The sequence below is a fragment of the Oncorhynchus mykiss genome, chromosome 27 (assembly GCF_013265735.2).
Source record: "Oncorhynchus mykiss isolate Arlee chromosome 27, USDA_OmykA_1.1, whole genome shotgun sequence".
In the NCBI taxonomy this organism is placed as follows: domain Eukaryota; kingdom Metazoa; phylum Chordata; class Actinopteri; order Salmoniformes; family Salmonidae; genus Oncorhynchus; species Oncorhynchus mykiss.
This window is the reverse complement of record NC_048591.1, coordinates 1,643,569-1,670,280: the sequence shown is the minus strand read 5'-3', so window position 1 is coordinate 1,670,280 and position 26,712 is coordinate 1,643,569. Positions and strand designations below refer to the sequence as shown.

Here is a 26,712-nt window from a genome sequence, read left to right as displayed (position 1 = left end):
ACCAACGCATCCGATTGCTCAATTGACAATATGGGTGAGGCTCTCCATAACTAAATATATTAAATGAAAACCCTGAGCGCTGGCTTGACACAGCAATTGGTGTGTGGCGGTCAAGTGAGTGATCTGTAGTCTACAGTACTAGAGCAGTGACATGTCCCCGTACCTGAAGGTCTGGCGGACAGCGTTACTGCGCAGGTCGATGATCTTAACCAGGTCGTCCCGGGAGCAGGTGAGCAGCTCGGTGCGGTCGTGGTTCAGGTCAAGAGACGTGACTCGGCCCAGGAGCTCCAGCTCGCAGACTATACTCTCCGCTCTAAACAAAAAAACGAACAATCAAATGATTCATTAGACGCCACAAGCTAAAAAATGATAAGTGTTAGGAGAGGGGGGCATTCATTAGAGCACACCATAGCAAAATACGTTTATTGGACACATTCATGTAGGTCCCTCCCAGTTTATGCATGTATGCTTCCGCTTGGTTCCTAATGAATACATCCCAGGACAAAAAGCCAGTGTCACAACAAGAAAATAACCCTCAAGGCAAAGGGCCTATACAACCATTGCCCACGACACAATTACACTGGGTATGTATGATTTTCCCCAGCTGGGTTCTCCACTTCCAGTATTTGGATACTCCCCTATAGCAGCATGAGAGCGACATGTTACCCCTTTTCTAGCATGAGTACTACTTTTAAGTTTGGTAGGGTGCATGCTAACTGGAATTTAAGCAAAGTCAGGGGGACCGACAGGCTAAATTAGCTAGCTAGCCACGTAGATTAGCTAGCTATAGCCATTTACATTTATTTTTCCATTTTAGATAGTTTTTTTGTATGTTTAACTAGCTTAAGTTAGAACTTAGCTAAATATATAGTAGTTATCTTTGTCTGCATTGCCACGGAGCTGACTAGCAGCAGGTTCAGTGGATGGAGGGCAACCCCTTGTTGCTTGTTTGCTGATTAATCGCAGTACAGCTGTGACAGTCACCTCGCAATAACAAGCTATAGGAGATTAGGAAATTTTAAATTGCGAAATTATTTTGAAATTGTGCTTCATATGAAATCTATTTCATGTCCATGTTGCTCATTAGTGCACTCATACCCCTCCATTTCCAGCAACATTGCTCAGCGATTTTGCTATTGTATCATAGTCTTAAGGGGGTACTGTAAAATGTACATTTTTCCCAAAAACTTTGTTACATATCTTCCCAGTTTTATTTTTCCTTGTTTTTGATTATTTAGCATTTTATTGCTCAAAATTACAATAATTTATAGAGAAACAGGTCCATGTCAATGCTTAAATCATATGACCTTTGGAGGTCTGGGCAAAAAAAACTAACATTTTTATTTGAGTCTAATTCCCCTTTATTTCCACATCTAGGAGAGAAGAATGCATTTGCAGAGAGAAGTTTCTGTACTGATGCTGCTAATTTCATGGAAGACTTTGAAAAACAAATGGGAAGCATACATTAAGCATTACTAGGGATATGGTTATGTTTACAGTTTGTCAGGTTAAAGGGGCAATCTGCAGTTACGCCATCCATTTTCGGACTTTGAAATGAATAATATGTACCTATTGATTCTTGAAGAATATAACTTAAACACCTCATGAGCTTAGTTCAAACAACGAACCCCATCAGAACCCCAAATATAAGGTTATTTTACTACAATGTTTGTTTACAAAGTAAATGTACAAAAACCTAAATAACCTCAAAATATGGTTAAAACTAATTTTGATATCATGGATGGTAAGTCCCAATTCTCCAGCCCTATCCCACAGTACTTTACCGAAATGGGGGCGGGGAAATCGCTTGATTGTTTCCCCTGCGGATTGCCTCTTTAAGGTTAGTTGGATGTATACACCCCATCTAAAAATGGGGACTATCCCTCCACACTCACCTGATGTCCCAGAACCGCACTTTCTTATCAAAATGGCCGCTCATGACACACTGCTCTGTGCAAACTATGTCATTACAGCTGGACCCAGCAAACACAGTCTTCATGCCTGGAGGAAGAAACAGACGGGGGGTTCCTAACAAGAAAAACTAATCCGCAATGAGTAGACCATACACTATCTGCGTTAAAATCTTAAAAGCCATTTTGTGTGGCTGAAAAAATACAAATCCTTTAAAAAAGGGGAACCAGAAACGAGGAACAAACAAAACGCTAAAACTAAAAGGGGATAAGAAAAAAAGTCGACTCTTACAGACTTTGCTGCGCAGGTCCCACAGTTTCAGAGTCCTGTCGTAGCTCCCGGAGACGATACGAGCGTTGTCCAGGAGAAAGCGAGCCGCCAGCACCTTCCCGCTGTGGCCTGTCAGCGTGTGCTGAGGGGAACGAATGAAAACAAGCATTTATTGGCCAAGCTCAGATAGTGTTTCACTGAGCATTTTCTTCCATTTCGTGCCAAGTGAACACAACCCTGCTCAGCACAATATCTGGGCCATAGTTGGAGCCTATAACTAACTAGGCCTGGAGATTTCACTCAGTCACGTTAAGGTGAAGGAAAACTCATGGCCCTTTGTGTTTGAGAACACAGGTGCAGTCTCAGTTTGAAAGTTGAGATCAGCGGCCCAGCCCCATATCACAGCCTGATACTCCTTAGCGAATGGTTCTGTTGGACTTCTGTCACAGTGACTCCATGGTTTCTTAAAGACACAGGATGTGTCATCATCCTACATGTCAGCAGCCCGTGTCCAACGATGCACAACTAGAGCAGGCTGGGAATGGAGCAGGAGCTGTTAGGAGCCGATGGATAGCAGGCAGTGGAGCTGCGCATCAGACCTTTTACAACACATCATTGACCATCAGCACAGTATTTTTGCCGTCTCACACAAACACAGCCTAAAACAAAGTTATTTTAGGCTCCGAAAGCTTATGTTCTTATGTACATTGCATTCGGAAAATATTCAGACCCCTTGACTTTCCATATGTTGTTACATTACAGCCTTATTCTAAAATTGATCCACACACACACACACACACACACACACAATACCCCATAACCTGCAAAAACAGGTTAGACATTTTGCAAATGTATAAAAAATTTAAATAAGTATTCAGACCTTTCTTGAAGCACTTTTGGCAGAGATTACAGCCTCAAGTTATCTTGGGTATGATGCTATAAGCTTGGCACACCTGTATTTGGGGAATTTCTCCCCCTTCTCCTCTGCAGATTATCTCAAGTTCTGTCAGGTTGGATGGAGAGCGTCGCTGCACAGCAATTTTCAAGTCTCTCCAGAGATGTTCGATCGGGTTCAAGAACAGGCTCTGGTTGGGCCACTCAAGGACATTCAGAGACCTGACCCAAAGCCACTCCTGCATTGTCTTGGCTGTGTGCTTAAGGTCGTTGTCCTGTTGGAAGGTGAACCTTCGCCCTGGAGCAGGTTTTCATCAAAGATCGCTGTACTTTGCTCCGTTCATCTTTCGCTCGATCCTGACCAGTCCCCCAGCCCGTTCATGAAAAAACATCCACACAGCATGATGCTGCCACCAAGCTTCACTGCAGGGATGGTACTGGCCAGGTGATGAGCGGAACCAGGTTTCCTCCAGACGTGATGCTTGGTATTCAGGCCAAAGAGTTCAATCTTGGTTTCAGACTAGAACATCTTGTTTCTCATGGTTTGGGTACCTTTTGCCAAAAACTCCAAGCGGGCTGTCATGCGACTTTTACTGAGGAGTGGCTTCCATCTGGCCATCCTACCATAAGGCCCGATTGGTGGACCACTGCAGATATGGTTGTCCTTCTGGAAGGTTCTCCCATCTCCACAGAGGAATTCTGGAGCTCTGTCAGACTGACCACCGGGTTCTTGATCACCTCTGACCAAGGCCCTTCTCCCGATTGCGCAGTTTGGCCGAGCGGCCAGCTCTAGGAAGTCTTCGTGGTTCAAAGCGTCGTCCATTTAAGAATGATGGAGGCCACTGTGTTCTTGGGAACCTTCAATACTTCAGAAATTGTTTGGTACCGTTCCACATAACTGTGCCTCGACACAATCCTGTCTCGGCGCTCTACAGACAATTCCTTTGACCTCATGCCTTGGTCTTTGCTCTGACATACACGGTCAACTGTGGGACCTTATATGGACAGGTGTGTGCCTTTCTAAATCGTGTTCAAATCAATTGAATTTACCAAACGTGGACTCCAATCAAGTTGTAGCAACATTAACATTGATCAATGGAAACCGGATTCACTTGAGCTCAATTTCGAGTCTCATAGCAAAGGGTCTGAATACTTACGTAAGGTTTCTCTTATAAATGTGCAAACTTTTCAGTATAGGGTAGTGAGTAGATTGGCGAGGAAAATATTGAATTTAATCCATTTTAGAATAAGGCTGTAACGTAACTAAATGTGGAAAAAGTGAAGGGGTCTGAATACTTTCCTAATGCACTATGTATTGAGCTTGTCTGATGATTTAAGCACACTGATTAAATAATTATGACACACAAATGACAAGAGGAAGCCAGAGATGAAGATGGTCTAACCAGGAGGGGAAAAACATTTTTTAAATGTTCCTGATACCCCCTCCTGCTGCCGGCCTTCGCAGATTCTGCCGTTAACACCTCTGAAGTAACCGGTAATAGGCTACACCAGAGGTCGGCAACCTTTTCCATTTGGAGAGCCAATTTACCTTACAATTTCTACCGATCTGCGAGCCAGTTATGATTTTCATTTGCACATTTGTGGAACGTTTAATTTAGTTTGTCGTCTTTGTATCTCAAAATCACTTACAGTGCCTTGCGAAAGTATTCGGCCCCCTTGAACTTTGCGACCTTTTGCCACATTTCAGGCTTCAAACATAAAGATATAAAACTGTATTTTTCTGTGAAGAATCAACAACAAGTGGGACAGAATCATGAAGTGGAACGACATTTATTGGATATTTCAAACTTTTAACAAATCAAAAACTGAAAAATTGGGCGTGCAAAATTATTCAGCCCCCTTAAGTTAATACTTTGTAGCGCCACCTTTTGCTGCGATTACAGCTGTAAGTCGCTTGGGGTATGTCTATCAGTTTTGCACATCGAGAGACTGACATTTCTTCCCATTCCTCCTTGCAAAACAGCTCGAGCTCAGTGAGGTTGGATGGAGAGCATTTGTGAACAGCAGTTTTCAGTTCTTTCCACAGATTCTCGATTGGATTCAGGTCTGGACTTTGACTTGGCCATTCTAACAGCTAGATATGTTTATTTTTGAACCATTCCATTGTAGATTTTGCTTTATGTTTTGGATCATTGTCTTGTTGGAAGACAAATCTCCATCCCAGTCTCAGGTCTTTTGCAGACTCCATCAGGCTTTCTTCCAGAATGGTCCTGTATTTGGCTCCATCCATCTTCCCATCTATTTTAACCATCTTCCCTGTCCCTGCTGAAGAAAAGCAGGCCCAAACCATGATGCTGCCACCACCATGTTTGACAGTGGAGTTGGTGTGTTCAGGGTGATGAGCTGTGTTGCTTTTACGCCAAACATAACGTTTTGCATTGTTGCCAAAAAGTTCAATTTTGGTTTCATCTGACCAGAGCACCTTCTTCCACATGTTTGGTGTGTCTCCCAGGTGGCTTCTGGCAAACTTTAAACAACACTTTTTATGGATATCTTTAAGAAATGGCTTTCTTCTTGCCACTCTTCCATAAAGGCCAGATTTGTGCAATATACGACTGATTGTTGTCCTATGGACAGAGTCTCCCACCTCAGCTGTAGATCTCTGCAGTTCATCCAGAGTGATCATGGGCTTCTTGGCTGCATCTCTGATCAGTCTTCTCCTTGTATGAGCTGAAAGTTTAGAGGGACGGCCAGGTCTTGGTAGATTTGCAGTGGTCTGATACTCCTTCCATTTCAATATTATCGCTTGCACAGTGCTCCTTGGGATGTTTAAAGCTTGGGAAATCTTTTTGTATCCAAATCCGGCTTTAAACTTCTTCACAACAGTATCTCGGACCTGCCTGGTGTGTTCCTTGCTCTTCATGATGCTCTCTTCGCTTTTAAACGGACCTCTGAGACTATCACAGTGCAGGTGCATTTATACGGAGACTTGATTACACACAGGTGGATTGTATTTATCATCATTAGTCATTTAGGTCAACATTGGATCATTCAGAGATCCTCACTGAACTTCTGGAGAGTTTGCTGCACTGAAAGTAAAGGGGCTGAATAATTTTGCACGCCCAATTTTTCAGTTTTTGATTTGTTAAAAAAGTTTGAAATATCCAATAAATGTCGTTCCACTTCATGATTGTGTCCCACTTGTTGTTGATTCTTCACAAAAAAATATAGTTTTATATCTTTATGTTTGAAGCCTGAAATGTGGCAAAAGGTCGCAAAGTTTAAGGGGGCCGAATACTTTCGCAAGGCACTGTATATTTTGGTTAAGCTAAATGATACAAATCTAAAAATAACCTACATAAAGCAAACACAGAAACATCGCAGCCTGCAGGTAAAAAATATACTGATAAATATAAACATTCTATCAATCACATTGGCTATGCATGGCCTGTCTGCAACAAACTTGAAACATTGTTTCAACTAGTCAATGGATTAGTCCACTGATACAGGAGCAAATCAGACAGGTTCTTTGTGTAAAAAAAATATATTTCATCTATTTGCGACTGCTCGACCAGTCGACGAAATGGGGTCAGCCCTACAAACTTCATTTGCATGCTACAACAATAAGGACAAGCTAATTGGGTTTGTTTTGTCCTGGATGTATAGAAGGGCCCTTCTGAGGCACACTTACCCTCAGTCTGTAGTCATCCACAGTCCAGATCCTACTGGCAAAGTCATTGGATGCAGCCAGCAAGTAGGAGCCCTGCGACACACATCACCCAGTTAAACAGTGGAGTGGAAGAGCATCATTGCAGTCAGACATAGGTCATTCAATTACATTTTCTAAACCTGAACTGAGGCCCACTGAAAAGAAACAAGAAATCTAGTTCAAAGACAACAAAAAAATTGTTCAGGTTGCAACACCTCACAAAAGACCAAAGATGGACAGTCGTGACTCATTAAACTTGCTGTGCAAGTATCCACAAGCAAAAAAAAAAAAAAAACAAGTCAACAGTTAACATGTCATCCCCCACGCATAATGCAGCCCTTGGGCCAATTATTGCCAATAATTCAAGTTCAAACAGGACAGGAGATATGCTTGTTCAAAGTTTATAAATGCCGGATCCCTATGGAAAAACGTGTCATTCACAAGTTTGTCAAAATTGGGCTAGTGGTGTCATATATCGTGTATAACTAACGCAAATATGAACAGAGACAGATCCATAGTCTCCCCTCCGATTTCTATTACTGGTCATGCTGCAGGGTTGGGGTCAATTCCATTTAGACCTTCAATTTCTGAAATGTAATTGATCCCAACCCTGCTGCAGAGGTAGCAAAACAGAAGGCAGAGGTTGCCTGTGACCTGAATAGGGGAAATTAGGTCTTGCCTGAAATGGCAGCCTATTTCCTATAAAGTGCGCTTCTCTTTATAGGGCAGGGTCCTTTTTATTTTATTTCTTGTTGGACATGACTAAAAACACAAGCAAATCAGCTCCAAGTGATTTCATAGTGAAATATACTTTCCAAATGCAGTGAACTCAGACCTTGACTTTTTTCACATTTTGTTATGTTACAGCCGTACTCGAAAATGTATTCAATTGTCCCTCCCCCCAAGTCCACACACAAATACCCCATAATGACAAAGAAAAATAAGGAAAATATCACATTTAGACAAGTATTCAGGACCCTTTACTCAGTAATTTGTTAAAGCAACTTCGGAAGCAATTAAAGCCTCAAGTCTTCTTGGGTATGAAGCTACAAGCTGGGCACACCTGTATTTGGGGAATTTCTTCCATTCTTCTCTGCAGATCCTTTTAAGCTGTCAGGTTGGATGTGAAGCATCGATGCACAGCTATTTTCAAGTCTCTCCAGAGATGTTTGATTAGGTTCAAGTCCGGGCTCTGACTGGGCCACTCAAGGACATTCAGAGACCTGTCCCAAAGCCACTCCTGCGTTGTCTTGGCTGTATACTTAGGGTCGTTGTCCTGTTGGAAGGTGAACCTTTGCCCCAGTCTGAGGACCTGAACAGAGAAAAAAAAAACTGATCTCGCTGTACTTTAGCCCATTCAGCTTTCCCTTGATCCTGACTAGTCACCCAGGCTCTGCCAAAAACATCCCCACAGCATTCTACCACCACCATACGTCACCCTAGTGATTATGCCAAGTTTCCTCCAGACGTGGCGTTCGACATTCAGGCCAATGAGTTCAACCTTGGTTTCATCAGAGCAGAGAATCTTGTTTCTCAAGGTCTGGGAGTTTAGGTGGCATTTGGCAAACTCCAAGCGAGCTGTCATGTGCCTTTTACTGAGGAGTGGCTTCCATCTGGCCATCCTACCATAAAGGCCCGATTGGTGGACCACTGCAGATATGGTTGTCCTTCTGGAAGGTTCTCCCATCTCCACAGAGGAACTCCAGAGCTCTGTCAGAGTAACCATCGAGTTCTTGATCACATTCTCCCCAGACTGCTCAGTTTGACCGGGCGGCCAGCTCTAGGAAAAGTCTTGGTGGTTACAAACTTCTTCCATTTAAGAACGGAAGCCAGTGTTCTTGTGGACCTTTAATGCTGGAGAAATGTTTTATATCCTTCCCCAGAGCTGAGCTCTACAGACAATACCTAAGACCTCATGGCTTGGTTATTGCTCTAACATGCACTGTCAACTGTGGGACCTTATACATACACAGGTGTGTGCCTTTCCAAATCATGTCCAATCAATTGAATTTACCACAAGTGGACTCCAATCAAGTTGTGGAAACATCAAGGATGATCAATGGAAACAGAATGCACCTGAGCTCAATTTCGAGTCTCAGAGTCAAGGGTCTGAGAATACTTATGTAAATAATATGTTTCTTATTTAATACATTTGCAAAAATTCCTAAAAACCTGTTTTCACTTGGTCATTACGGGGTATTGGGAGTAGATTGATGAGGAAAATATTGAAATCAATTTTAGAATAAGGCTGTACCGTAACAAAATGTGTAAAATGTCAAGGGGTCTGAATGCACTTTATATACAAAAGTGGACACCCCTTCAAATTATTGTGGCTTTTTCAGCCACACCCGTTGCTGACAGGTGTATAAAATCGAGCACACAGCCATGCAATCAATCTCCATATACAAACATTGGCAGTAGAATGGCCACACTGAAGCGCTCAGTGACTTCCAACATGGCACCGGCATAGTCAGTTCGTCAAATTTCTGCCCCGGTCAACTGTAAGTGCTGTTATTGTGAAGTGGAAACGCCTGGGAGGAACAAAGGCTCAACCACAAAGTGTTAAGCCACACAAGCTCACAGAAAGTGACTGCCGAGTGCTAAAGCTGGAAGCAACGTCAGCACAAGAACTGTTAGTCTGGATCTTCATAAAATGGGTTTCAATGGCCGAGCAGCCACATTCAAGCCTAAGATCACCATGAACAATGCCCAGCATCGGCTGGAGTGGTGTAAATCTGGAGCAGTGTAAACGCCTTCTCTGGAGTGATTGATCACGCTTCACCATCTGGCAGTCCGACAGACGAGTCTGGGTTTGGCGGATGCCAGGAGAATGCTACCTACCCGAATGCATAGTGTTAACTAAAGTTTGGTGGAGGAGCAATAATGGTCTGGGGCTGTTTTCATGGTTCGGACTAGTTGATGATCCATGATATAGGGTGCCATTTTAGACAGGCTAGGAGATTAATCAGGATGACACTCACAGCACTGTCAAACTCTATACTGGTGATCCCGGCGTTGCTGCCAGTCAGAGCACCCTTAGGCTCACAGCGACCTGCATACAGGAAGAAAACAGGGGTATTCATTAGTGCACACCGTAGCAAAAAATGTTGCATAAGAAAACATTTAGCAATCAAAATGAGCTTTTCTTATTGGACAAATTCAGGTTAGTTTATCACCGTTTCCATCCATTTGCTTCCTTTGGGTTGATAGGGAATACACCCCAGAACCATATCTAATCGGTGCCTACGGAAGTCCCTGACCGGTCTACTCAAATCTTAGAGATAAATAAATGGCAGTCAATTTGAAAGGGGGTGATGTCTGGGCCGTGTTAAATTGTAGCACGTGGCGGAAAACTAAAATTAGTGTTTCGTATTGGACGAGTTCAGCTATTCCCCCCCCCCTTCAAGCCATTTTCTTTTGGTGACGAATGAACAAGACCCATGACAGACTGCTACAACACAGAACAAAAGAGTACCCATTAAAATACACACCAACTGAACAGTCAACCATTTCAAAATTACAACCTTTGTGCAATTCTATGCAGCTATGGTAAATAATCTGGGGTGTGAACGTTTAAACGAAAATTGGGATCCTTAATTTTAAGAAAAATCCCTGACAGAAAGCTGTTCCCCTCACCCCAAAAATGTATCACAATGCAGCTGGCTAGCCCGCGCTTCTCTTCGCTAATGATTTGAGCGTGTGTTCAGTCTGTCTGTTTCGTGTAGAATATCCTGGCCTATTCATTCATAGGCCCTGCTTTACTGAATTTGAGAGACATTGCAAGCAAAGAAATAGCGAAATACAGCTTTTGATTGCCGACAGATGGGCCTAGTGTGTGGTTCTGACTCGGACAGCCTGGTGGCCAACCTGCCTATACTTTGCCCATCCCCCAATCCCTCACAATGAAAGATGCGTCTGTGGTGCAGAATCAGAATTCTTTAGGTAACATATGAAAATGAATAAAACATCTTATTTATCAAAGTATACTTATGTGTAAAAGTTACTTGGGCCCAGAGAGGGGAGAGGTCGGGTTAGTCTTATCTGTGAATGTGTCTGTAACTATTCCTAAACCATGTGAAGGGATGGTGTGATTAATGGGGAACCAGTTACGTGGCTCCACAATGTCTGTGTGCCAGTCACTCTTCTCTCTGTAAGCTTGTCCAGGAGGGGTTGTATTTTTTATGGGAGTATCTAGAAATTGACAATTGATATGTCATTGGATGAGGTAATGTTTTGGTTCTAAGTGGTACCAAGAACGAGATAAGAACTTCAGTTTAGGAGACCAAACTGAAGGATAATTTATAGCCAATGCTGTCTGGCTATAGGATACTCCTTTTTTCAAGTAAAAGGTTCTTTGTGTAATGTTCCTAAGATCTGTTATTTGTCATGTGAGTTTAGATGGGTGTGTCTTTGCTATAAAGGATCTCAGTTGCCATTATGTTGACACTCTCAGAGAATTCATTTATAGACACTGAATTGATCTGAGAGTCACAGGGCTATGGTGAAGCTCATAATTAAAGATGGACTTTATGATAACTCTGACTTGTGTGTGGTTTGCCCTCATGATTTGGTAATACAGGAAATTTCCATGACACGTCTCTCACAGAAGTACGGCAACTAATATCAGTCTCCTCCAGTCCAAAAACATTTCATCTTTAGAGTCGATTCCTAGTGGACGATTCCTACCAAAAAAAACATCCTTCCCTGGCTTTTCCAAATTGATTGTATTTTGCATTACTTATTTTACAGTATATCACAAAAGTGAGTACACCCCTCACATTTTCGTAAATATTTGAGTATGTCTTTGCATGTGACAACACTGAAATTACACTTTGCTACAATCTAAAGTAGTGAGTGTACAGCTTGTATAACAGTGTAAATTTGCTGTCCCCTCAAAATAACAACACAGCCATTAAATGTCTAAACCGCTGGCAACAAAAGTGAAAATGTCCAAATTGGGCCCAAAGTGTCAATATTTTGTGTGGCCCCCATCATTTTTTCAGCACTGCCGTAACCCTCTTGGGCATGGAGATCACCAGAGCTTCACAGGTTGCCACTGGAGTCCTCCTTCACTCCTCCAAGACGACATCACGGAGCTGGTGGATGTTAGAAACCTTGCACTCCTTCACCTTCCGTTTGAGGATACCCCGCAGATGCTCAATAGGGTTTAGGTCTGGAGACATGCTTGGCCAGTCCATCACCTTTACCCTCAGCTTCTTTAGCAAGGCAGTGGTCGTCTTGGAGGTGTGTTTGAGGTAGTTATGTTGGAATACTGCCCTGCGGCCCAGTCTCCAAAGGGAGGGATCATGCTCTGCTTCAGTATGTCACAGTAAATGTTGGCATTCATGGTTCCCTCAATGAACTGAAGCTCCCCAGTGCCGGCAGCACTCATGCAGCCCCAGATCATAAAAATCCCACCACCATGCTTGACTGTAGGCAAGACACTTGTCTTTGTACTCCTCACCTGGTTGCCGCCACACACGCTTGACAACATCTGAACCAAATAAGTTTCCAGTAATCCATGTCCTTAGTCTGCTTGTCTTCAGCAAACTGTTTGCAGGCTTTCTTGTGCATCATCTTTAGAAGAAGCTTCCTTCTGGGACGACAGCCATGCAGACCAATTTGATGCAGAGTACGGCGTATGGTCTGAGCACTGACAGGCTGGCCCCCCACCCTTCAACCTCTGCAATGCTGGCAACACTCTTACGTCTATTTACCAAAAGACAACCTCTGGATATGACACTGAGCACGTGCACTCAACTTCTTTGGTCGACCATGGCGAGGCCTGTTCTGAGTGGAACCTATCCAGTTAAACCGCTGTATGGTCTTGGCCACCGTGCTGCAGCTCGGTTTCAGGGTCTTGGCAATCTTCTTATAGCCCAGACCATCTTTATGTAGAGCAACAATTATTTTTTTCAGATCCTCAGAGAGTTCTTTGCCATGAGGTGCCATGTTGAACTTTCAGTGACCAGTCAGTATGAGGGAGTGTGAGAGCGATGACATCAAATTTAACACACCTGCTCCCCATTCACACCTGAGACCTTGTAACACTAACAAGTCACATGACACCGGGGAGGGAAATAGCTAATTGGGCCCAATTTGGACATTTTCATTTAGGGGTGTACTCACTTTTGTTGCCAGCGGTTTAGACATTAATGGCTGTGTTGAGTTATTTTGAGGGGACAGCAAATTTACACTGTTATACAAGCTGTACACTCACTTTACATTGTAGCAAAGTAATTTCTTCAGTGTTGTCACATGAAAAGATAGTCAAATATTTACAAAAATGTGAGGGGTGTACTCACTTTTGATATACTGTACATATTTCAAAAAAATAATTGAATTTTGCGCGCTGCCTTTCCACCGGAATGTTGTTGAAAGGTTAACTTGCTGGCTCCCTAGCTAACTTTACGTGTATGACATTACACCCGTTGAATATGGCCAGTGTCAGTAAAGTCGGCAAAAAAGCGTAATGAAATTGTCAGCAGAGCAGGTTAGGCTGTTCATGTTATCCAGTGGTAAACAAATCATTGGCCAGAGCATCAAGTGTGCTCTCTGAATGCTCGGAGAGTGAAACGAGATGGGTGGGTCTAAAGCTTGAGGGTGTGAACAATGCTGAATGGGTGAAGACAGAGCTCTTCACAAGATAAAACATTCAAAAGACCCTTTTCTCAAAAGTGAGTTTACAAGTTTAACTTTTAAAACATAATTACTTTCCCATTGTTCCTCAAATGCAGTGCATGACATTGTGTAGCTCTGATTCTCTACTTTAATGAAATGAAAAAATTATAATTTCAAATTCTGTTACATAAAACCAAATCCAGGTGGTGAGTCAAATGGATTAATGGGCAATGATCGCGCTCATTACCACACAATTGAATTTAAATTAGGCCTAACTGAATGATAACGAATGCTTATTTATCAGCATTGGCACTCCCATTTAAAGCAAATTATTTGACCGCACGCCTTATGGGTAGATAAGATACTCTTATGTTTTAATTTGTGAAAAGCAGCAGTTAGGGCACCACTTTATTTACTATAAGAAACAAAAACATGCTACGTATTGCAGTAGGCTTTTAGAATATTGCAAAACATATGCTTGACTCTATCCGAGTTGATGCGTGAGGGGAAGCAAATGATAGCCAGCCTGTGCCAGCCCATCGAAACCACATTTAAAGTAGAAACTAATTTCACACATAAGAGTTAGCCTAAAGACAAGATTAAATTGACAGTCTGATGAGTGACAATATTAATCAGTGTACACGAAGAGATGGGCGCAGCTTAGAATTGACAGATGCAGGGAAAGGAGCATCACAATTAAATCCTGCTTCAGAAAGACTCCATGCAGGTAAAACGTTTTGATTTCTATATAGTATCAGAAAGAGCATATTCTGCAGTTTGTGACACTTAGTTGTCAAATAACAAATTCAAGAGATTCAGCTCTATTTCCAAATAACTTTTCCCAAGAATATCCACGCTGTCCATGCGTTCAGCACCACTCGAGCAGCAGCATAGCTCTGGCTATTAAGCAAAGACGAGTAACTTAAAAAATAAACAGAACAGCATATTTTAATACATTCTTATTTCCACAATGTTTCTTTAAACCTGACAAAACCAAATAATGGATTTAACTCTTGAACTAGCTTTTTTTAAAACATTTTTTTATACACGTCTAGCCTATGAGATTTGGAGCCTGCTGGTTCTGTTCTACCCGATAATAAATTACACACACGGTGTCCCGGGTATAAATCAGTCCCTGATTATATGGGAAAATTTTAAAAGATGCAGTGTAACTGGCTTCAAGGTCCAGAGTTGAGGGCCTTTAAGAAAAAAACAAATGCCATGTTTAAAAAATGTTTAAAAAAATAAAAATTCTAATGTGATCTTCATAAACAACCAAATGATTATTCTTCGGGTCACATAATTGAAATGTATTCATTGGACTGTTAGAATGTTGAGTCATTGGCTGGAAAGGGGGATCCCGAGTGGCGCAGTGGTCTAAGGCACTGCATCTCAGTGCAAGAGATGTCACAGTCCCTGGTTTGAATCCAGGCAGTAACACATCCGGCCGTGATTGGGAGTACCATAGTGCGTTGACCCAGCGTCGTCCAGGTTTGGCCAGGGTAGGCCGTCATTGGAAATAACAATTTGTACTTAACCGATTTGCCTATTTAAAGATTATTTTCTTTGCGTTTTAATGGAAAGACAAAATTGTCACATACCTAATTGACACAACCATTTGGTGCACTAATCATTCTCCTGTCATGAAGGTCTCAGCTGCAAAACTTGAGATCATCTACCTATCCCAAACCCACACCCTGATACTCCTTGGTGATTGGTCATGTTGGATGTCCAACATCACTGTGACGCCTTGGTCTCAGAGACACAGGATGCGAGGTCATCCTCTCTGTCAGCAGCCCCTGTGACCAACGATGCACAACTAGAGCATGCTGGGAGTACAGCAAGGGCTGCTGGGAGCAGAGGGGACAATGGGAAGGGACTTGGGCAATCAGACCTTTTACATTTCATCACTGACCTCCAGATCAACAAGTCACACACTTTCCTCATACAAAGACGTCACATACCTGAGACCACTTCCCACAGTTTGACCCTGCGGTCCATCCCTCCGGTGGCCAGGAGTCGGGAGCCTGGGCTGAACCGCACCGCATTCACTTCCCCATCATGGGCTTCCTAAACAGACAAATGCCACACACAGTGGTGACCAGAGGTCATCAGCGTCATTCATGTTGATATAGGCACACACGCAACTGAACATTTTTCAAAAAGGGGTTTGCGACAAAAAACATCTTATTTGCAGAATTCGTCCATTTGGTGCCTAATAAAAACGAAAATTGTGTTCACAGTAAATACAGGCAGTGACTGTAGATACAGAGGTTGTTTTTAAACCACAAACGTCATACACACTTTGCCAATTGGTCCACAGTTCCTTTGAAAGTCCATAAAAGCCATTTGTGACTAGTTTAGCCGTATGTCACCTAGGTTTTTTTTGCAGAAATGCCTTCTGGAACATGTTAACTTTCATGTGCCTTAAACTTGTACGCCATCTGTAAATACGAATAAAGTTGTTAAAGTGTCATCTATTTATAAAATATTTTTATCTGGACACTTTGTTCACCTGGAATTTCTCATCATTGTAGGCTACTACTTTTACCACTTAGTCTTAATCTTTACTACACTACTCACTGTTAGCACATGACCTCACATGTGAATCCTTAAAGAGATGGGTGGGGCTGGCTTAAAAAGGTGTGAACAATCCTGAATGGGTGTACACAAAGAGCTCTCCGGTAGGTGTCCCAAAATAGTCAAGGGCCATTTTCTCAAGTGGGGTTACAAGTTATCAACTTTCAAAGCAGAATTACTTTCCCATTGTTCCTCAAATGCAGTGTATAATATACCATTGTAGTTCTGTGTCTCTGCGTTTATTCAATATAAAAAAACACAATTTCAAATTTTTCTACATAAGACAATCAAGGCGGCCGATCACATTTATTTTTCTTTCTCTTCTGCATCGTTTTCTAAAGTCTAGGTCTCAGCTTGAAAACTTGAGATCATCTACCTATCCCAATCCCACAACCCCACACTCCTTGGTGATTGGTCATGTTGGATGTCCATCATCACTGTGACACCTTGGTCTTTTAAAGAGACAGGATGTGAGGTCATCCTCTCTGTCAGCATCCCCTGTGGCCAACGATGCACAACTAGAGCATGCTGGGAGTAGAGCAGGGGCTGCTGGGAGCAGAGGGGACAATGGGAAGGGACTTGGGCAATCAGACCTTTTACATCTCATCATCGACCTTCAGCACCTGACCTAAAAAATTTCATAAATTTCATAAAAATGTGTGCATGTCCACATGTGAGAGCTGGCCTGATCTCAAAATACTGTGTAGGAAAATGAAACCAAGACACTTACAAACACATGGAGGGCAGTGGAGGGAACGCGGACATCGGCACACACTCCGGAGGTCGTCTCCGTGTTTTCAGGTGATGTTCCGTACGAGTTCCCAGGACGACGCCTGTCAACAGAGTAGAGAGCCGTAAAACTACTAATCACCTCAAACACGCAGACAATCAAAAACAAAATGCATTTAGGGAAGTCGAAATACAACCATATGTTCACAGAACTCATAGCACAACATGCAATGGTCCCAGGGAAGCCAGTGCATGGTCAGAAAGCAGAGCGATGGAAGTGGGAAGTAGTCAGGGAACTCTTGTCAGGAAGCAAATGGAAGCCAGGGATTTCTAGGATCCCAAATCAGTTGCCGCTAACGGCCAAACTAGACCACAAGCGTAGCATAGCTGAAACGGTAACCAACGAGACATGCAGAAGCAACTCACAACTGCCTCACACTTCATTTTAGTCTGTTTCTATGCTAACGGAAAGGAAAATGCAACACTCGCAGGGTAGATTGAGTAAATCCACACCGGAAATCCTTCAAACAAACAAGGATACATACTATATCCAATACGCTATAGCCAAGTGTCACAGTAGCTAAATAGTGTAGGAGCGGTTGCCAATTGTAAACCACTTTAGCTGGGAAGCTAACCAACATGGAGCAAAACAATTGACTTATTTACAGTAAGCCAACAAACGTAATGCTGCCTCAAGAGAAAGACATGAAGTCTAATACCATGGTAATTTCACATCTAACAACCCATATTAAAAGTACCTTTTTTTAAATTCATAAAATTACAAATTATTTTATGAATAAGAAAAAAAAGGTACATATATATATATATATACTTATCAAAGATGGCTGGCTAATTTAATTATCCTGTTTTATGGAACACCCCAGTCTCCACGCTTATTTACATACCGGTATAAGGGTGGGGAAATCACATACAAAGACGCAGGTGCTTTGAAAAGCATGTCAGTATGTGATATTTGCACCCTAATGAGGGTATACTTACGAGATGAAGCACTTTGGAATTATCAAACAAATTACCCCATTCACAGATGGAATTAGTCTTATACTCAAAACAAGCAATAAAATGTTTTTAAAAAAAAAGGTAACATTCAGCAAGAGTTCCAAGATTTATGAATTTGCATAATATGATTAAAGCGCCATTGAATCACTAACAAAGCAAAAGTTATGTCCGAGACCATGTTTTAAATCAATCGATCAGTTTAAGATTTGATGGTCAGTCAATAAGTGCCACTGTCATTCCCAGATTTGGCCCTAGATAAATCCCACGTGGGAAACTAATAATCTGACCAAGTGTTTTAATTTGTTTTCACTGAGAAACCAAAATGTAATAGTGCCATCATCCTGGATTATTTTTAGTAGCTACATCAAGATGCCTCCTCTAACACACACACACACACACACACAGGCGTGCACACAGCTGTGAGCCCTACAGACACCACAGTGACGTTTCACCTGGAGTCTGGAGGAAGGAGTCCGGGATGCACAGACTCAGATACGCTGCAGACGGACAGACAGAGAGAAGCCATCAACAGGATGGACACACCCGTCCAAAGGATCCACAGTAACATAAGGGAAAATGTTTGAAAATATAATGAAACAGAAAACGAAAAAAGCCCCTTTCCAGGGGTGTATTCATTAACGCACACTGTTGCAATACTTTTTGCAACTCCTCCGTTTGGTGCCTTATGAACACAACCCAGGACAGACGAACAGACAGACACCCATAGAGCGGAAGACTTCAGACTCGCCACAGAGAACCAAGCAAACGCACCCAAATATGTTGGAGATTGAGTCCAACAGGCCGCTTTGAGGAGGCTGTCCGGAAATACGTTTACTACAAGAGAGGATCAGAGAGGAGGGTTATTTCATACGCGACGCAAAACCCCCGCCAAAAATATACATCCCGGTCCAGAAAAATGCCTAGCCCCAGCTTTCTAGGCACTTGTGTAGATTTGAAAAGATTTGAAATGTTGAGTATGAACCAGACTTTGGTTGACATTTTTTGGGGGGGTATTTCAATTACTTTCAAGACACATTTGGAAGTACAGCACCAGTCAAAAGTCCAGACACCTACTCATTCAAGGGTTTTGTTATTTTTTTACTATTGTCTACATTGTAGAATTATAGTGACGACATCAAAACCATGAAATAACACATGGAATCATATAGTAACCCAAAAAAGTGATAAATCTAAATATATTTTATATTTGAGATCCTTCAAAGCAGCCACCCTTTTCCTTGATGACAGCTTTGCACACTTGCCGTTCTCTCAACCAGCTTCATGAGGTAGTCACTTGGAATGCATTTTAATTAACAGGTGTTCATTTGTGGAATTTCTTTCCTTCTTAATGCGTTTTAGCCAATCAGTTGTGTTGTGACAAGGGTGGTATACAGAAGACAACCCTATTTGGTGAAAGAACTGCTCAAATAAGCAAAGAGAAATGGCAGTCCATCATTACTTTAAGACATGAAGGTCAGTCAATCAGGAACAGGTCAAGAAGTTTGAATGTTCCTTCAATTGCAGTCGCAAAAACCATCAACGCTATGATGAAACTGGCTCTCATGAGGACTGCCACAGGAAAGGAAAACCCAGAGTTACCTTTGCAGCAGAGGTTAAGTTCATTAGAGTTACCACCCTCAGAAATTGCAGCCCAAATAAAAGCTTTACAGAGTAACACACATCAACTGTTCAGCGGAGACTGCGTGAGTTAGGCCTTCTTGGTCGAATTGCTGCAAAGAAACACAACTAAAGGACACCAACAAGAAGAGACTTGCTTGGGCCAAGAAACACGAGTTATAGAAATTAGACAGGTGGCAATCTGAACTTGTCTGATGAGTCCAAATTGATTTAGTTCTAACCGCCGTGTCTTTGTGAGATGCAGAGTAGGTGAAAGGATGATCTCTGCATGTGTAGTTCCCACTATGAAGCAAGTGGTGTGATGGTGGTGGGGTGCTTTGCTGGTGACAGAGTGAGTGATTTATATAGAATTCAACGAACACAACCAGCATGGCTACCAAAAGCATTCTGCAGCGATAGGCCATCCCATCTGGTTTGCGCTTAGTGGGACTATCATTTGTTTTTAACAGGACAATGACCCAACACACCTCCAGGCTGTGTAAGGGCTATTTGACCAAGGAGAGTGATTGAGTGCTGCATCAGATGACCTGGCCTTCTCAATCACCCGACCTTAACCCAATTGAGGTGGTTTGGGATAAGTTGGACCGCAGAGTGAAGGAAAAGCAGCAAAGTGCTCAGCATATGTGAGCTTCCTCAAACTCCAAGACATGAAAAAGCATTCCAGGTGAAGCTGGTTGAGAGAATGCCAAGCATGTTCAAAGCTGTAATTAAGGCAAAGGGTGGCTACTTTGAAGAATCTCAAATATCATTTTGATTTGTTTGACACTTTGTAGAATAATAGTCAAGACATCAAAACTATGAAATAACACATATGGAATCATGTAGTGACAATGTAGAAAACAGTAAAAATGAAGAAAAACCCTTGAATGAGTAAGTGTCTCCAAACTTTTGACTAGTACTGCAAGTATTTGGATTATATATTTAGTAGCTGAATATTGGAATGCATTTGGAAATAGTGTATTTTCTAATACAACAAATAAATTCTCCCATGCATTTCAACCCAGGTCCGTATGGTATTTGGAAGGAAAAAATCTGAATAAGTGGGCTTTTTATACTAAGTTAATTTGAAAATAAGTATTTAAAGAACAAATCATTTGAACCCAGGTATGGTATAAACAATATGTAAATTGAAGATTTCACCCAAGCCTTTCATAGGGTAAGGTGGAGCTACTTCCATATTGTTTAGATCTATCAAATTCTTAGATCTACATCAAGTGTGTAGGACTGGCGAAAGGGGCCGTTTCTGGACAGGGTTTCACTAAGAACATGTTTGAGTCACACTCCCACCTGGGGGTGCGGCTGAGCGGCCGGTTGGGAGAGGCCTCTCTAGTGCCTTTCCCAGAATCCTCAGCTAGAACCTCGATGTCGTCGTCCCTGAGAACAGGAGACCAGAAAAGTCAACCACCAATCCTAGGGGTGAGTCTCAATTGTAATTCCTTGATCCCTCGCATCCGCTCTTGCCATAATTAACTGTATAGTGTGATATGCATTTAAATTGTAGATTTGATTACCGTAATTGCTGGACTATTAAGCGCACCTGAATATAAACCGCACCCACTGAATTATTAAAAAAAATGTATTTTGTACATAAATAAGCCGCACATGTCTATAAGCCGCAGGTGCCTACCGGTACATTGAAACAATTGAACTTTACACAGCCTTTAAACGAAACTCGGCTTGTAACAAAAATTAAAACAGTAGCCTGCCAAGAAAGTCATTGGTCACTATCTTCGTCCTCCTGTGCACTGAAACCACTGAAGTCATCTCCTTCGGTGTCGGAGTTGAATAGCCTCAGAATTGCTTCATCCGATGTTGGATCGTTTTCATTGTCGCTCTCATCACTTTCATCCGGAGGCAAATACCCCACTGAGCTCACGCTGCCCCTTCAACCCGCAGCAGTCCAGCCTTTCGAAACCCGTTGATGATAGTGGATTTTTTGACAATGCTCCACGCTGTCAGGACCCACTGGCAGACTTGACCATAAGATGCTCTTCGCCTGCGGCCCATTTTAGTGAAGGATTTCTCCCCACTTGTCATCCAAGCCTACCACTGAACAAGGAGCGCCACCTTAAATGCATGTCGAGTGGCTGCAAATACTTTGGGTCATCTGCTTTTCTTCCCTCTGAAAGCTTTTGTTGTCTTTCTGCACTGAGTCAGTTCCTCACGCTGCTGTTTCCAACGTCTTATCACCGACTCATTAAGGCCAAGCTCCCATGCAGCAGCTCTATTTCCTTTTCCAACAGCCAGATTTATCGCCTTCAACTTGAAAGCTGCATCATATGCATTTCTCTGTGTCTTTGCCATGATGAGGGTGACAAAATTACTACCGTAATCAGAATGATGGGAAGTTTGAGTGCGCTCGATTTACGTCACATTATGTGACGGTGCTCAGTTGGCGGCATGAATCTTGTGAAAGCAGGGGAAAAAAATCCAGAAATTAGCCGCGTCATTGTATAAACCGCGAGGTTCAAAGTGTGGGAATAAAGTAGCGGCTTATAGTCTGGAAATTACGGTAATAAAATATTTAAATGTCATCTTCCTCAAATATTGAACCGAGAATGAAGGGTATGATGAAGACGCTTTGCGACAGTAAAGAAAATCTGATTGGTCCTCAACTCGCAGCTCAAACACTTAATTCAGGATAAAGTGGAGTTAGCCTGCCACGGAAAAGGTTAAAGCTGATGCATTCGTTGCCATAGAAATGAACCTAACTAAAAAGGTAAGTCACCCCAAGTTGAGTTAAGAATTGACCAGTTTAGCTCACAAACTACTCTATCCCTCTGCTCAGAGCAGTCTGTGGTTCTATGGTAAATAATACTCACGGGTCCAAGGGCAGGGGCTCCTTTGCAGCGTCTGCAAGCTCCTTCTGAAGCTTGGCTTGTCTGCGCCTGGAACGAAAAGCATGAGAATAACTAGATAAAATGCACTCATTACTGGATTACACAACAACCTAAACACTTATTTGGAAGGTTTTACTTAAAATGAATGTGACATGAGGTCATCCTGCCTGCTTTAGTTGAATCCATTGATTGCTAGTTGCTCCGGATAAGAGTGTTTGCTACATGATTAAATACAAAAAGTACTAAAATTGCATGCAGGCCACTTGGGGGAACCTAGAAGATCGATCCCTGAGCCACAGCTGGGTTTCCAAGCCTTCTCAGCGCCAGGCCAGCCACCCAGTTGCTCTATGCACCCTCATCACACTAGGATATGATACAATTAGAGCCGAGTCAAGCTGTGACGCCCTGGTTCACTCACTTGTAGGTTCGGTTTCTGTAAAATATGGAGTGCTAAAGCTTGGAATAAATAAAATGTGACTCAGTGACAAGACAAAGTTGTTTTCCTCAAGAAATAGAATATGCTTCATATTTTGTTTCGTTGCCATGATACTTCCTGGTATCGTGATACCCGGTATCAGGACAACCCCACTCACTTGCAGTCTTTCTCATTTTCCGCATTGAGCTTGTTGGCCTCTTGGGATTTCTCAGCCATCCAACGCGACACCAACTCCTGGTTGTCATCGGTGGTGCGCCGCAGCTTCTCCTCCAGGGCACCGAAGGTGATCTGCAGGGCGTCGTACTCATCCTTCAGCGTCTGGTTAGCCTGCTCCAGGTCCTGCAGCTGTCCACGCAGCTCCCGGCACTCTCCCTCCAGCTCGGCAATCTGCCGCTGGTACTCCTGCATCCTGGCAGATGAGATTGGCAGAAAAATGTAATCATATCGGGGGGGGGAAAGGAGGAAAGACCATTTGGGATGGTCAGTTGCAATGTCGAATAATCTAATCTATACCGAACAAAAATATAAAAAACACATGAAACAATAAAAAGTTAGTTCATAAGCAAATCCTTCAATTTAAATCATTAGGTCCTAATCTATGGATTTCACATGACTTGGAATACAGAAATGCACCGTTGGTCACAGATACCTTAATAAAAAGGTAGTTAGGTGCTTGAAACAGAAAACCAGTCCGTATCTGGTGTGACCACCATTTGCCTCACGCAGCGCGACATCTCCTCAGCATAGAGTTGATCAGGCTTTTGATTGAGGCCTGTGGAATGTCCCACTCCTCTTCAATGGCTATGCAACTTTGCTGGATATTGGCAGGAACTGGAACATGCTGTTGTACACATGGATTCAGAACAGCCTTTCTTAAAAGTTTTGTTCGCAACGTGTTCGAGTAAATGTATAATTATTTCATTAATTAGGCCAAGTGCAACTGTGCTCCCTGTTCAGTGCGCTCTGCTTAGCAGCGGTGCCTCTGCTCAGCTTGGCAGCTAAGCGAGTGGGAGGGAGATGTGCTTCACCGGATCTTTTTTCGGCAGTTCTCTTGAAGATCACCCAGCAGCGCTGTCGTTCAGCAGAAGATGGGCTGTCTGCTACTAACTTGTCATTCCCACACACCATCACTCACCGCTGTCATCGAATTTGACTCAAGCTAGCCAGAAGTTCTGACTGAGATCAATAGTTTTGAAACAAATACAGCGATGAGTTTCTCACTCTTGGTTTCATACAAACATTGACAAATAACGAGGAGCGCCCACAATGTGTTTTGTGTGGAGAAGTGCTTAGTAATGGGTCTCTTAAAACGAATAAATTAAAATGAAACGTCCTGACTAAACATCCATAGCATGACAGTAAACCCAGGGACTTGGGGGGGGGGGGGGGGGACAAAAAAAAAATTGCATTTTTGTCCCCCCCAGTCTGATCTTTGCAACATTAGCTATTGTTTTTGCATCAATCCCACTAGACCGGAATCAAACGATGAAACCATCAGCCAAACGATTGATTCTGTTATTTCAGTGCAATGCCAGTTTTTTTATAAGGCCAATATGGCAATGTAATGTTATTGAGCTGTCAGTTTCCCTAGCTAATTACCTACTTTTCACACTGACAATTATAAACAGCTGTAATGTCACAGGCTTCACTGTCATGGTGAACAGTAAAGGCCTGCGTGGGACCCATTTCTTCATCCCGCTCCCACAGCTTTTCATGCACACTCCTCCCCCACCTGGCGGGACAACAAAAATATTTTCATCCCAAAGCCGCAGCATGAAAAATGCCGACCGCGCCGTAATGATCCCTGTCGGGACCTGCAGTCGTCCCGCGGGAATGCAGCCCTCTAGTCCACAACACTGCTCACCAGCAGGGTCAGACAACCAACGAAGGACCAGTCCACGGTCTTTTCTGTATATTAAAAATACCAGTGAATGTTACAAAGTTCCATCTTGAATTGATGGGTAGCTAGAGGAAAGCAGTTTAAGCTTAAGGCAGGTGTGACAAACCTCCAAAGTTGATTTCCAAACTGTATGAAGGTTTGTTTTTTGATGACAGAAAACAAGTAAAACAAAAATGTGAGGAAGTCCTGGAAGAAGCTATTGATGATTAAGGGTTAAAAGACATGAACATGACTGGGGATTCAAACATATCTTAGACAAATTACTATATAGTTTAAGACCAGCCATAGAAAGAACTATATGCCAGTGAATCTGAATCACATGGACTCAGAAATGTCATTCCTCTGCTGAGGTGTAAAACACAAAAGGAGACACATTTGCATATGTTATGGTCTTGTGAAGGCTGGCTGAATTCTTTCAAAGAGTATGTTATTTTATCTCAACATGCCTAAAAATTCTCCCCATTCCTTAGTTTCTTCAAATAAGCAAACAAAACCATGAAACCAAGCACTTATAGCAGCTAAGTAATGCATTTCCATTAATTGGAAGGTTGGTTATCCTCAGGAAATGTCAAGTTAAGTATCACTAGCTTTGATTTACTACAAGATTAAGGGTAAACTGGGCAACTGTCATAAGGTCTGGAGGCCTTATATGGAATACAGTTAGAATAAAGGAGTCTATTGAAAACATGCCCATGTCAGGGGAGATACCTATATAGGAAATCCCTAGCTGCTGGGCTGCTCAGTCCTGGTGGTCTGCCGCTCTGTGGGTTGTCACCGGCATTGGCCTAACACACCCAAAACTAGTAAATTTGTGTTTCACTAAGATCCTAAAGCTGAGTGGGGTGTGTTGGGGCACTGAAGTGTGGTAAACCCCTAGGGACAGGACGGGGCAACCCAGCTATAGTGTGCAAGTATAAATAGTTGTACATTACGGTTTGTCCTGTGAGATTAATTGCTGAAATTGCTGTTTGTGTTTTAAATGTATATTTGAGGAGTATGTGGGCTATTTATAAAATTATAACCTTTTCATTGATAATTAAAACATTTTAAGGTGGGAACTGGGAAGGAAATTGTATTGGGATGGAGTTGAGTTATTGACTAGGCTGGGGGGGGGGGGGGGGGGGGGGGGGAAAATCGGGCGTACAGGCAGCTCAGGCTTGCTAGTCAGTCTGGCTGAAATTTGATAGAGATGATGTCTTAAAGTCCACCAAAAGTCTGTAGTTTGTTAGTCTAATGGTTAAAAGGTGCAACATTATTTATTACCGAATTACCTATGATCGAGTTCAGTCTTCTTAATCAGTTAAACATAATTAATAATATCTTACCTAGCTAGACGACTGGGAATTTTTGCCTACTTTTTTTATTTCAAATAGACGACTTTTTGGATTGTGTATAAATGCAGGAAATGAGCTTTAGATGCCCCAAAAAACATCTGGGAGAGGACCCCTCCGCCAGGTTACGTCACACCCACTTCTAAAACCAAAATGGCGCCCCTGGCTTCAGGAAACAGTGCTTCAACAATGGAATAGTAAGTCAGATCTCAAGGTATTGTTGTCATTTTATAACAGGTGATGATAATGTAAGCAGAAATAAGGGATTACAATACGTTGAGTTTCTCTTTCAAACAATCACCTTGTACACAACTAGCTAGCTAACATTAACCAAAGCAAGCTAGCTAAAAACGTATACTGCAACCCTAAGTAACAGTACAGATTTTAAAAAATCCAGGCCTACTGTACATCTTACTGTTGAAAACACGTCTAGGTTGGAATTGTTGCTGTTTATTCTGAACTGGAATAAACTGAAGCAAGATGCTTTGGAGACAAACACTCACAGTTCTGGGTTGCTCATCTACTGGTACAGCAGGAAGCAGTCTCCTGCCTGCCTGAGATAGCAGTAGATGTTCTAATCCAGTTTGGCACCACATACCTATACAAGTCAGTGCTAGGGGAGTGATTTCCTTGTCTACTGACTCCTTGTGGTGGGACGGGTGTCTGCAAGCTGACCTCGATCGACAGCTGGACGCCGTTTCCTCTGACACATTGGTGCGGCTGGCTTCCGGGTAAAGCGAGCAGTATGTCAAGAAGCAATGCGGCATGGCAGGGATGTGTTTCAGAGGACGCATGGCTCTCAACCTTTTTGTCTCTCCCGAGTTGGAACAAGACTAAACCCCTTACAAGTACAGAATCAATGCTGCATATGACGT

The 26,712-nt window shown here is 42.6% G+C and overlaps 1 protein-coding gene and 3 non-coding genes across 6 annotated transcripts in view; all 4 read right to left on the bottom strand.

The window, feature by feature from the left end:
- atg16l1 (ATG16 autophagy related 16-like 1 (S. cerevisiae)) overlaps positions 1–26,712 on the bottom strand; it is a 52,051-nt gene that overhangs the window by 6,973 nt on the left and 18,366 nt on the right. The window contains exons 6-17 of one of the 3 annotated variants that reach the window (XM_021587226.2): positions 22,764–23,015; positions 22,153–22,218; positions 20,618–20,704; positions 18,464–18,526; positions 18,145–18,189; positions 16,677–16,779; positions 15,331–15,436; positions 9,727–9,797; positions 6,728–6,799; positions 2,203–2,323; positions 1,896–2,001; positions 164–313 (exon numbers count right to left, since the gene is read on the bottom strand). In XM_021587226.2, the coding sequence (XP_021442901.1) occupies positions 164–313; positions 1,896–2,001; positions 2,203–2,323; positions 6,728–6,799; positions 9,727–9,797; positions 15,331–15,436; positions 16,677–16,779; positions 18,145–18,189; positions 18,464–18,526; positions 20,618–20,704; positions 22,153–22,218; positions 22,764–23,015 (1,242 nt within the window). The remainder of the gene's footprint in view (positions 1–163; positions 314–1,895; positions 2,002–2,202; positions 2,324–6,727; positions 6,800–9,726; positions 9,798–15,330; positions 15,437–16,676; positions 16,780–18,144; positions 18,190–18,463; positions 18,527–20,617; positions 20,705–22,152; positions 22,219–22,763; positions 23,016–26,712) is intronic. The other 2 variants (XM_021587227.2, XM_021587228.2) reach the window with 2 other exon arrangements.
- Positions 2,540–2,802, bottom strand: LOC118944798. The gene has a single exon (XR_005040115.1).
- Positions 15,015–15,282, bottom strand: LOC118944796. The gene has a single exon (XR_005040113.1).
- Positions 16,292–16,561, bottom strand: LOC118944795. Its single transcript, XR_005040112.1, has one exon.